Source organism: Hippocampus zosterae, chromosome 17 (genome assembly GCF_025434085.1).
Source record: "Hippocampus zosterae strain Florida chromosome 17, ASM2543408v3, whole genome shotgun sequence".
Lineage (NCBI taxonomy): Eukaryota > Metazoa > Chordata > Actinopteri > Syngnathiformes > Syngnathidae > Hippocampus > Hippocampus zosterae.
Window position 1 is genome coordinate 15,251,066 of NC_067467.1, and position 12,939 is coordinate 15,264,004.

At 41.8% G+C, this 12,939-nt stretch overlaps 1 protein-coding gene and 1 long non-coding RNA gene across 12 annotated transcripts in view; one reads left to right on the forward strand and one right to left on the reverse strand.

The window, feature by feature from the left end:
- The window catches only part of rbfox1 (RNA binding fox-1 homolog 1), a 256,048-nt gene that overhangs the window by 56,646 nt on the left and 186,463 nt on the right, over nt 1–12,939 (reverse strand). For all 11 annotated transcript variants that reach the window (XR_007959562.1, XR_007959561.1, XM_052049733.1 and 8 more), the window contains one exon: nt 7,022–7,172. Coding sequence is in view for 9 of the 11 variants with exons in the window: in XM_052049733.1 (XP_051905693.1) it covers nt 7,022–7,172 (151 nt within the window). In the remaining 2 variants the exon portion in view is untranslated. The remainder of the gene's footprint in view (nt 1–7,021; nt 7,173–12,939) is intronic.
- On the forward strand, nt 1,951–5,340 carry LOC127590304 (uncharacterized). Its single transcript, XR_007959588.1, has 3 exons — nt 1,951–2,082; nt 2,154–2,249; nt 2,325–5,340. It is a non-coding gene; the product is annotated as an uncharacterized LOC127590304 (long non-coding RNA).

The window sequence follows — 12,939 nt, forward strand, 5'->3', positions numbered from 1 at the left end:
ATCACGTGTGGAGGGAGACCCGAGCGGCCCTGTCACGTACCGCCGCCAGAAACCGGCAGATTGCGGATCGGCCTCGTCGCCCGGCACCAAGCTATCAGGTGGGGCAGAAGGTGTGGCTGTCTACGAGGGATCTGCGTCTGGCCGGCGCTTCGAGCAAGTTGGGGCCCCGCTTCACGGGACCGTTCATGGTGGAATCGATCGTCAGCCCCGTCTCCGTCAAGCTCCGGCTGCCGCCCTCCATGAAGGTCCACCCAGTCTTCCACGTCTCCTTGCTTAAACCGGTGGCCTCCAGTTCCCTTGGCTCCGCCTCCCACCTCGCCTCCTCCTCCGCAGATTGTCGACGGTGACCCGGTGTACACGGTGAGGGAAATCCTGGACTCTCGGCGCAGGGGAAAGGGGTTCCAGTACCTGGTCGACTGGGAGGGCTATGGACCGGAGGATCGGCAGTGGGTCCCCGCTCCTGGATCTTGGACCCGGCCCTTCTTCGTGCTTTCCACGTTGCTCACCCTTCGAAACCGGGTGGTCCGCCGGGAGGCGTCCGTTGAGGATGGGGGTACTGTCATGTTCCTGTCCTTGGCCTGGCCAGCAGGTGGCAGACTGAGCAGACTTTCTTGCTGCACACCTGCTGCCAATCTTTCAATCAAGGAACTGTGTATTTAAGAACCAACAATCTGTCTGCTGGTTGTCGGGATATTGTTATGCCTTGATGCTTCCTTGCCCATAGACTATTTTTTGCTATAGATCTCGTCGTGTTTCGCTCTTGAACTCTCTGTACCAATGGTTTTGTGAGTATTGGATGTTATTTTTTGAATTGGCTTTCTCTTGCGTGTATTTTGGATACATTGTTTTTGTTTGTCTTCGCGATCCTTATTTTCCTCCCTTGCCTTTTGTGCAATCGCTTTTTGTTGTTCGTTGTTTGTGCCCTCTGGTCCTTGTTTTGACCAGCGCTTTATGTTTCTACTTTGTCAGTGCGATTTTTGTTCATTAAATATTTTTGCTTCGGAGACCTTGTCTGGCGTCTACACTTTTGGGTTCCAAAAACTTGATTCGATTAGACCGAATCGTGACAGATACGAACCAAATTAAAAAACAAAAAAACAAAATCAAAAACAAAAACCTAAACCAAATAAAAACACACTATAATGAATATTCCAAAACCTTTATAAAACGAATACCCAGTCAGTCAATGCTAGAGTGAATGGTTGTTTATGTTCCCAGTGACTGATTAGTCATGAGTTCACAGTGTAGTTTGCCTTTCGCCTTAAGTCAGCTGAGGTAGGTTGCATCCCAACAACCTTCATAACACCGAACAAGCAAAGCAATATGGTCTCCACAAATAATGACATCATAGCCTACGTATATATTCTGATGTTTCAGCAAAGCTAGACATAATTATTATCATGTCTGCCTCACAGTAAGCAGGCTCCGGGCTCAAATCTTGACTCTGATGTTTCTCTGTGTCGTTTTTGCCAAAACTCAGCTGACATATGCTTCAGCTCACCTGTGACTCTGAGCAGTGCTACAAAATGTATGGAGAATTAAATGTAGCTAATGTATTTAGCTTCACATCTTTGCATTAATTTGATGATCGGCTCATTATTTTGTTCACAATGTACAGTTCTATGCAACGGCTACTACATTTGCTCTTTCAGCAAAGCTGTAAGGCCATGGGTGTGATTATTACTCAAAAAGTCTTTCAGATTTTTGCATGCAGTCACAAGCCACAGAACACCATTTTGTGTTACCCTGAACATGGTTTAAATCACACAAACAGAAATTGCAAATTCAAACCTTGAGAAATAAAACCTGATAATACAGTAAATATTCCCATCCCCGGAATACTATGCAAAGGAATATCCTTCACCCGGAATAAAAACCTATGCATTGACATTTTGACTACGATATTACATGTTGCCGGAAGTTGCGTAGCGGAAATTCCAATTCCCGTAACCCGGATGGAGGTGTAATGCCACGGGAGCTTAAATAGACGCAACTCTCACTCGATGCGACGGAAAAGACAACGCTGAAACAAGTTTTCACTTCGAGTTTTTTGATCATCAGATTCTAAACTACGACGTGCAAGTGAGTTTTTATTGCCGTGCGTTTAACTGTAATTGTGAATGATTTTAACTTTATTCACTTACGTCCCGTAGAACGCGGCACTAGCTTAAAAGCAGCACCCACTCGACGAGACTGAAGAAACGTGTTCGTTTCGCCGTTTTCATTCATCAGATTCGAAACGAAGATGTGTAAGCAACTTTTTATTGGCGTGCGTTTTACTGTAATTGCTAATAATTTTAACTTTATTCACTTACGTCGTGTAGATAATCGCATCGAAACGTAGAAGAACTGTAACAACTGGAGCGGAGCGAGTGAAATGCATCCGTTTGAGCGAGGCTGAACACAAAGTTAAAAAGATCCAGCAGACACTTGGAGTCGGAAATACGCAAATCTACGAAAGGCATCGATTCAACTCCTGATGACAAGCCACCGTCCAGCAAGGAAGCAATGCAAATGGCAGCAAAAATCCTTCAGTATGCACAATTACCAGATATCGGTGATCAACGGGACAGATACTTGCAACTAGCAAGAAAACTGAATGACACGCAGGCAAACATTGTCGTAAACCAAAGAATGCATCCAACAAAACAATCAAATACATATTTTTTTTCCCCAAGACAGAAAAAAATAAACATTAAAATACTGTACGTATTTTACTGTTGTGATTTTTTTGGGATACACCTGTATTGCAGTTTTTATTATATAAACAGTTTTTGGACAGTATATTTTTGTATTTAGTTTTGTTGTTATTGTGTTGTTACACGTGCATTTTGTCACCATACTTGCAGGTTCATAAAGGACATGTACCATGCTCATTTCCCAAATGAGGAATTTCTGTTGTAAGGACAAATTGGACAGCGCAAACACGAGTCCGTACTAGAGAATATTTACTGTATATGGGGAAAATTAATGGAAAAATATGCTCTAAAGTGGGAAATGGCATTTAATCCGACCTTACACTTTAAGGATCAGACAGATTTGGCTGCATGCTGAGTAATTTTCTTGCAATGCCATTTTCCCAAAACAATTGGAAAATGTTGACATCTCATGAACATATCTTTTATAAAACATTTCACAAAACACCTTGGACTTCCTTTGACAAATGTGCAATTTACTAGTGATGGGTCGATGAGGCCTCATGAGGCGTGTCGACACAATGACACACTGTGTTGATACTGTACCGATACTGTGTCGCTGACCACTGCCACCTGCTGGACCTTCAAAATCCCTGCAGCCAACCCACTTGACAGACTGAACAAACTGATTTGATGATGACGTGTATACAATGCACTACCCAATGACTGGTACTGAATGAGTTAAAAGCTCAGTGTAGCCACAAGCGCCATTGTTTATGTTGTTGTTTATGCTGTTTATATTGTCTATACTGTTCAGATTACATGTCTTTTTTTATATAGTGTAGCTGCTATCCTTTCTTAGCTGTGTGTGTTTAATGCACAGCATGTTTACATGCATGTATGCACTGAGGATTGAAAGGAAGAAATTTCATCTATGCTGCATGTCATACATAAAGCATATTTGACAATAAAGATGACATTGACCCTTGACAATATCATTCACATCCATGCATTCATATTGTATCATTCAATGTGTTTCAATAATGTGAAATTCATGTGAATGAGGATGCTTGTGGGTTTTGTCTTCACAATTTTTGATTTAGAAAAATAAGATGCTCCAGTGTTTTAAATTTCAGTCTGTTGCATTTAATGCATGCTATTTCCCCTGTTGTGGAGAAGACACACACACAATGGAATAAGACATGTCAAAAATCCGAGAGGCACTTGGTGAGACAAGGAGATTTTAATGAATACCTTATTCTCCAAAATGAGATCAAAATGACTCTACGCGGCGGACAATTTGTATTTGTCCGGAAGCTGCTCCATAATATGCACGTACTGTAGCAACGTCACTCGAGTGAAGCGCGTCTCAGCACTCAGCAGTCGATAGTCTGCTGCTCTCAGCTGTGCGCGCGAGCACGTACTTGCGGCGCCGACCCAACCCACGCCACATATTAAGCTTTGAACTACGACAACAGCTAAACTAGCCTAGCCGATGTAATGATGGTCAGCAGACAAGGTTTACGTTTTATGTGACTTTTAATAGCAACGTGGCAGTCATCAAACATGCGGTGTGCTCACTCGCAGTCACTTTCTGGAACTCCCCCTTAGAGGCGGGACCTCTCAATCAACTGGAGTATGACGTACAGTACAAACGTTCATAAAACACTTCTCGTATAATAATAGCCTATTATATGACAGCCCGCATGACGCTAGAAGTCCGACGGACACATTTTTTCTGATAATCAGTGTGTTTTCTGTGTTGCCCAAACATATATTTTTATTCAAGCGACGGTGGGGTCTAGCTTGTTTCGGCAATCGGCATCGTGTCGCCAGACGCACTTCCCTAGGATACACTGTGCGGGCTTTTGCTGCGTCAACGCCCCCTGCACTGAGTCGACGCCCTCTGGACTAAGTGCCGCAGCTTGGACTGTGCCAAGCAGCAGATGCAGTCTAAACTGCACCGGTGCAGTTCACTTGTCAATTAGCAGCCTGGACTGTGTCAACGCAGCCGATGTGTCAATTAGCAGCCTGGACTGTGTCAACGCAGCCGATGTGTCAATTAGCAGCCGGGACTGTGTCAACGCAGCCGATGCAGTCTAAACTGCGCCGGTGCAGTTCATGTGTTAATCACGTGACGTAATGAAGCGGCACATGCACCGACACGTGGTTTGCTCTGTGAGCCCGGCGCATGCATCAATGCATCGGTGTCGCTGGACCCATCTCTACAATTTACTTTGATCATTTATGCATTGCAACTGATCCCACTGATTGTACAAAGGCACAAAACTTTTAACAAGTAATTGCCATTAAAAAATATAGTCATGCATTTTGAGATGAAACGAGATTTCTAAAGAAAGGGATTTTTGAACCATTTACACATGTGCAAATAAAATCTAAATGTAATCCCTGTCTACACTTTACAAACTAAAGAGAAAATAGTCTGCCCCCTAGCGGATAATCCATTAATTGCTTTTTATTAAAATTATTCATTCCGTGTCTTTTATGCATTTTTCCCGACATTTAAATTGTCCTCCTCGGGGGCCGGTAATGGCCTGCGTGCCGTATATTTAACACCTCTGTTCTTGACTGTAACAGCCTGTTTGCATTGGTGGATGGAGCAAAGAGAAGCCATCAAATTGTGAGTGTTTGTATGTGCATGTTTTTTTTTCTTCGCTTTCTGAACTGCAGTTGAACTGTGCTGTACATAAAGTGTGGAATGTACAAAAAATGTGTGTAATGCTCCTCATTTGTTTTCTCATAAAATGCCTCAAGATACAGCCTCTACTGCCCCATTGACTTTGCTGCTGTTCTTCAGAGAACAACAGTAACCGATTTCACTAAACCACGATACCATGTTTCCCACTGTTTGCGCAAACTCTGATGATCAATATTGCTTCAAACATCATAGACATGCTAAGAGCAGTGCCATTTAACCCATTCAGGGACAGTGGTTACTACAGTGGACAGTTTATCATGTTATCAGGTTATAGGCTACATGAAAGGGTTAATATGTGGGACTACCGCATATTTACATGATCTGTAATTAAAACCATGCCCTTCTATAAACAAAGACCCGATTTAGCTTCCTGGCTGGAGTATAGCATTTATTCAGATTCAAATTGTTGCCACGCTAGACAGATGCTTTAATAAAAGTACATCAGTGGGCATCAAGAATTCACGATATGTGTGCAACGAGAGTAATTACGTGGCAAGGCGGCTTAGGATGCGAATGTCGTCATCAGCATGCACCTGTTATCTCGATGAATTGCACAGATGGCATTGAGTGATATCTGCCATTTTTATGCCATGAAAATATGCAGATAATGGGTGTTATTGATTGATTGATTGCAGCGTCCATGCATTTGTCCGTAAAACAGACCCTTTGTTTGTATACGGGAAATGCGCATACGATAATTTTATATAACATCATATGATGGCATCGACACTAATATGATAAACTAAGTGGCACCTCATTACTCAATGCATGCTCTACAGTACGATGTTCCAAGCCTTGCCTTGACTTCATTGTGGTGGACAAGATCTTTGCCTGCATGGGTTTTTTTCGGGTACTGCGGTTTCCTCACAGATTCCAAAAACATGTGTGGCAGGTTAATGGAACACTCTAAATTGTCCCTTGTGTGTGTGTGAGCACGGATGGTTGTTCGTCTACGTGTGCCCTGCGACTGGCTGGCAACCAGTTAAGGGTGTTCCCCACCTACTGCCTGAAAACAGCTGGGATAGACTCCAACATGCCCCACAACCCTTGTAAGGATAAGCAGATCAGAAAATGGATGGATGTATGGAAACATCCATCCTCATAATGATATCAAGGCATCTTTAAATAGAATCCCAGCCAGCTTTTTGATGCCCATTGGCTTGCAGTTAGAAAGAGAAAAACAACAAACAACAAAAAAACAGACCAACAGAATGGTCGAAAAATTCATCTGACTGCCCACAACACATGGCTCTCCAGACCTTTGAGCAACAAAGAGTCTGCAAGAGTTGTTGGGGCTGGGGAGATGTTTTATTTCATTTTGGTCAATGGGTGAACTTGTAAAAGAATAGTAAATGACATCTCATTCTGACATTTTACTCCATCACACCACAGTCCAAGGCCAAGTTGACAGTCATTTTCCATGACTCCATGAAAAGCAAGTCTTGGAGCATGCCGATTTGTTAAATCAGCATGCTGTGGTAGTAGGGGAATTGGTTATCGCTGCGAGGCAAAGCAGGCATTGCACTGCTTTGCAGGCTCTGAGGACTGAGATTCGGGGCTTGCCATTTGAGTGAAACAAGAACAAGCATTTGACCAAAGGAGATAAATAATAACTGAAGTGAATTTTGAAAAATAAATACAATAAATTAAAAAATTAAAAGCTCACCCTCCGTAACCTGGAATGTGAGGAGGTGGCGCAGCCGCCCTGAATGTATTGAAGACTGTCCGTCCTCGACCTCGTAGGTGGGTTCCTCTGTAGGCTGCTGCTGCTGCTGCTGCTGCTGCTGCACTGGCTGCTGGGTAGGGAAACCCTGGCACTGGAGAAAAATTCAAAGATGTCATTAAATCGACACATGCACAGATGTCACAAAATCCCAATTGACAAATGCATATCAACTTGTTTAATTGCAGGTATTACCAATCATTGTGTTACAAACTTGGATATTGGCAGATATGATATAAAGCAAAATTGAAAGAATTCTCTCCGCAATGCAAGCCTTTGGTATAAAGTATCAAGATGATCCTCAGTTGTTATCAAACTGTTTGTCTTGTGATGTATAATGAATTTCTTCCTTAATCAATTTGTTTCTTCTATTCTGAGGGAAGTGGAATTGCCTGGTCAGTCCAACACTACTTTTCTGGTATCTAAAATGCGTTGTGAGCATGTACAGCCAGTTTTACAAATTAAAAACATTCCTGTGAACCAATACATCAGTAAAGCTGTATAAACATTGGATGAAAATCTGTGAAATTGTGGCAGCAGAGATCAATTAATATGATGAGGAGTGTCGGCAGGCAAAATAATTGCTGAAGTTGCACACTGGACAGGTGGAGATCGAAAACTTGGCTCAAATGTGAGTGTCACGAGGCACAAGGCGTATACTCTTGACGACAGATGTGAACTATTTTCATGCCTTGTATGCAAAAGAGGGAACAGCTGCACAGTTGCATACTTTCATGGTTGCACAGATTCTACCATCGTCTGATAATAACACACCTTCATACCAGATACGCATTTTGGGTGGAAGGACACAAAAATATGAGTGTTCCGTGTTAAATCCAGCTGCACACACATTATCCTGTTGACTTAAACTATTTTTTGTAGAGTTTTTTTTCATTCTTTATTTCTAATTTTTATTTGTTCTCAAGTCTTATGCAGCTTTGGCATTCATCTTTATTGACATGAAGGCTCGACACTTCGATGAGACCAGTCACCCCCTGACCGGTGTTTATTATTTTAACCCTTTCAGGGACAGCGGTTACTACAGTGGACAGCTTAAAAGCAGACTGAACAAAACATAATTTGTTGAACTGAACAAAGAAAATCTGTGAGTCGGCAATTGCAGTTTTCGGAGCACATCATCTTCACCTTGTTCTGTTCATCTCTCAGGCACCAGGTAAAAGCAGTGCATCGATAAGATATGACGAACACTATATACACTATAAACAAGTTTTATCACTCAGAAATCGAAAAAGTACGATAGACAGTAGGAACAGCATTGCTCAGGTGATGACCGTCTGCCAATCTGCAGGTTGTGGGTTTTTTCCTCAACCTTTTTTTTTTAATAAACTCATACTATGCATTTACAATTTACACAAAACCCTCTTTATTTACTGACATGTTCTCTGCAAAAATTACTTTTTTTTTTTTCAAATAAGTCAATATGTCCAAAGTCCGGCCCGCGGGTCAAATCCGGCCCGCGGTCGAATTTCATCCGGCCCTCGGCCCGTCATAAAATCAGTGCCGTCTGGCCCGCAGGTTGGGCGCAATGGAACACGTGTTGCATTGACTGAGGTCTCGTAGACTGGTGAGTGATGTTTCATAGAGTACTGCTTCCCTCTAGTGGCTAAATGAGTAATAGCATTCACTAAATGAGTAATAGCATTTAGAGACTAGAGGGCATCACTCACGAGTTAACAAGACATCACTCCGTGTTTATATTGACTGATATGTCATATTTCAAATGATCCTTGCAGTTGTGGATATGTGTATTGCTTGTTCATTTCCCTGTTGTTCGAGTCAAAGGTTTTGTGACTATTGAAAAGTCATGGTGATACATTTTATGTTTCAAATCAATCAATTTGCACTCAGGAGACTTCTGTTTAAGAAAAAGTCAAGTGAATAAGCAGTTGCATGTGATATACCTGTTTCAAATGAACCAAAAGAAATTCTTAAGATTGTTGAAATAAAAATAAAAATGGAAATGCGAAACAGACTGGCTTACTAAAATTTGTTGAACAATATTGTTGTTCAATGTAAAGATTGTCAGCCAAGGTCGGCCCCCCGACATTTTACCACATAAAATCTGGCCCCCTTGGCAAAAAGTTTGGACACCCCTGAAATAAGTATTACTCCAATTTCCGCAAACTGGACCGTTAATAAGAGAGGAGGCGAGTTCTATAGCGCTAACTATGAGCATCAAAGACTTCAAAGTATCCCGTGGCTGGCTTCAAATGTTCGTTGCGCGACATCAGCTGAGCAACGCTGTCTTGTGTGGTGATCGAGGGGAGGTTAAGTTAGGCAGGGTTGGGCAATTATTTTCCCTAGGAGCAAATGAGAAGCAGAAAATATTGTGGAGGGCCGGGCCAAAAGTTAGAAATAGGACTATTTGCTACAAAATGAGACGAGTAAGAGACCTTGTAGGTTTTCTTTCTTCTCACTCAGTGTCTCCAAGTTTACCTTGTCTCGATCACCACACATGACAGCATTGCTCAGCTGATGTCGCGCAACGAACTTTTGAAGCCAGCCTCGGGACGCTTCGAAGTCTTCGATGCTCATAGTTAGCGCTATGGAACTCGCCACCTCTCTTCTTAGCGGTCCAGTTTGCGGAAAGTTTTAACATTATAACAATTAAACCATTCTAGGAAATGTTCATTTACTCAAGCCACAAGCAATTCAGTCGGAAAATGCAGGACCTGGTACCCGCTCTGCTTTTCCCGCTGTCTCCGATTAGTTCCGACGACGATCACGTGATCACTTCGGGTCATTTTGGGTAACAACAATAGCTCGACACCATGCTGGGGCAGTGAATGGATGGTTTGGTAGCCGGCTTTGCAAACCATTACCGTATTTTCTGGAAAAATCTATTCATCGAAGTTATCCATCTCAACAAGTGACAGACAAGTATGTAGCGACACCACTCGAGCGAGCACGCCTCAGCAGTCGATAGTCCACTGCTCTCTGCTGTGTGGGCGTCAGCGAAGCTTAGCTGTTGTCTCGGCTAGGATAGCTTATCTGTTGTAGATCAAAGCGTCTTTGATCTGTGACTTCAGTTGCGTCAACGCTGATTGGTTGAAACCAAAAAAGGTCCGCGTGCATACATGTTCGCACGGACGCACACAGCAGAGAGCAGCGGACTTTGGACTGTTAAGGTGCGCTTCGCTAGAGTGGCGTCGCTACAAATATTCCGGGACAATGCTATTTTCAAGTGGTGTGGCTGGACAAGACGGAGGACATAATTGGGTCCTGTGATTGGATCTGAAAAATTGCTGGTTATAATACGTCGGCCTACTGCCGAGTGTGCAAGAAGGGCATCTCCGTGAGAGTTAAAATTTTAGACTCCTGGTCAAATCAAATGCATTGAGGCACACAGCAAAACAGAAGAAAATTGATCTCCAAGAATTTGCAAAAGAGACAGAGGACAAAACTATCTAAAACTAAGAAAAGTAACTGTCTGCTATTCCCTAATTGTCATATCAGTTTCATATTTGTCATTATAAAACATGTCTGATCATTGAAGGTGGTATGAGGGAAAATAATAGGGTTGTACCTTTTGGGATTTTGACTTCTGACATGCATTTCAGCTTTTCAGGTGTTGGAATAAATGTAATTCTGTTATCCCATATTTACTCTCTGTGTAACTTTAAAACCTGTTTCAGAGTGAAACCTCGCAAATACCTCATAGACAATGGGGTAGGTTGATAATGGTAGACTTGTCGGACCGGGAGAGCTTAGGCTGTTCCTGTTCTAGCTTTTAAGACAATATCATGTTGTTAAGTGAACGGCTTCTGGTCAAATTGACTGTTGCCTGTGAGAAGATAACATCAATCCAGGACACCATGAGAGGGACATCGCAAGCTGTGTTCGTGGTCCATCGACATCCAGTAGGAGACGTTTGACGACATCTCAGGAATGAACTGTGTGTTCTCATTGAAACTCGCCTTTATTGAAATTGTTGTGGAATGTGAAAATAATCCCCACACCCGTTAGAAGATTGTGTATCAGGGACATCCTTCCAATAAATGCAAGGAGACAAACGCGCACTCTTCGGAGTTGCCCCGGAACCTTTAACGGTTTACATGGCAGAGCCAGCTGCAGAGCTGCTGAGATTGGGAACCGAGACATGTTTTAGTGCGCTCTCTCTTGCAAGAAAGACAAACGTGCCTGCCTCCTGAGTCTTCCTGTTCCTGTGTGTGTCTTTAACATCAGATTACAAGCATTAACCTAACATCAGGTATACTGGATACTGCTAAACTAGGCAAGCAGCCTTACTGTTAGTGAAACCAGATTTTTCTAAACCCTGTGCAGGTGACCGATGTGACCATTAGCTCTGTTCTTAGTGTTGTGTTGATTCGAAAGTGTTGTGTTCATTTGAAAAAAAAAAGTTTTTTATTTTCCAAATTTAAATTTTTCTTTTTGTTCTTTATTTGAGAATTAATTCAAGTTTTTATTCATTTTCCTACCTGTGATACAGGTAGCTCAGTGAAAATTTAATATACAGTATGTCAAATAAAGGGTTAAGCTGATTGCCCCTAAAAATAAAGATGTGCCCTTCCTTTGGCAGCAATGATTTGAACACCAGCTCAGTGATGTGTGGCTTTCTGTTCAGCCTGCGTATTGCTGAACGGGCATTAAATCCATCATGAATCCCCCGCTGAATGGAGAAAAAGTCCTTAAAAATTGCTAAATTGATCCTCAAAAGTCCTTAAAATATCCATAAATAAACAGCAAGTGGAAGAGTGGGAACCCTGTACAGGACAGATACCGTAGTTGTTTCACTGTTCTCATTTTAAAAAGTATGTTAAAACTCTTAATGCTTTTGTTCTGTTGATGTTTGGTATGGACTGTCAACATATGCAGTTTTTTTAATATGAACCGTATCTTGTGCTGACCCGGCCAGCCCCTATGTCAAATTTTAGAAATCGATGTGGCCCCCGAGCCAAAATGCTTGCTCACCCCTGCTCTAGAGTATTTGTTGCATTTTGGGTGGAAATTCCCAGATTTTTGTGGGGTGGTCTGAGTAAAAGTATACATTTTAAGTAGGAAATTTAGTTGATATGACATGTAATGTTCGAGCTGTACTGTTACTGTTATTAACTTTTCTTAAATGGAAATGGGGAAAAATGACACCAGCTGTAATTCGAGAGTGAGATGAGAGGGTGAAGAAGAAGATGGAAGAATTATTTCCTTGCCTAATTATGAGACTCTTCAAAACGGAGATCTAATGAAATGGTAATAGAAACAGTGAAGCATTCATTGACCTAATGAAAAATGAAAGGTTTGGGCTAAAGGACAAGAGTTTCTCAAAGAGAGTGACGAAAAAAAAGTATGGCTGGTAATTATACCTCTTCATCTTTTGTAACCTTGATTTAAAGAGCTCACGTCCAGGCAATCATGATAGTTATGCTTATATCATTATATACATTATATTATTGTATGTCTTTGATTTTAGCACACATTTCAGAATAAAAATTGTTTTTTTGTTGGAACTATTAATCAGTAATTATCATACCTTACTAAAATTTACAAATGATTTATTTATTTTCATGAGCATTTGTCTTTGGGTGATATATTTATTGACATATACCGGGGCATTTGACTTGGTCAATCATTCCATCATCTCTTGGACAATTTATATGATCTAGAAAGGCCTTACTCTGGATGAACTCATATTTTCACTCCACACAGCAATGTGTTTCTTACCAGGGCAGCCCGTCTGATTTTATCATCATTTAGAGGGGTGTACCCCAGGATTTTTGTTTGGGGACGCTCTTCTTTTCGATTTTTATTCATGATTTGCTTAAAGTCCTTCACTGTCATACAGAGATATCATATGCAACTGACTGAGTCTGATTTTGCTATGG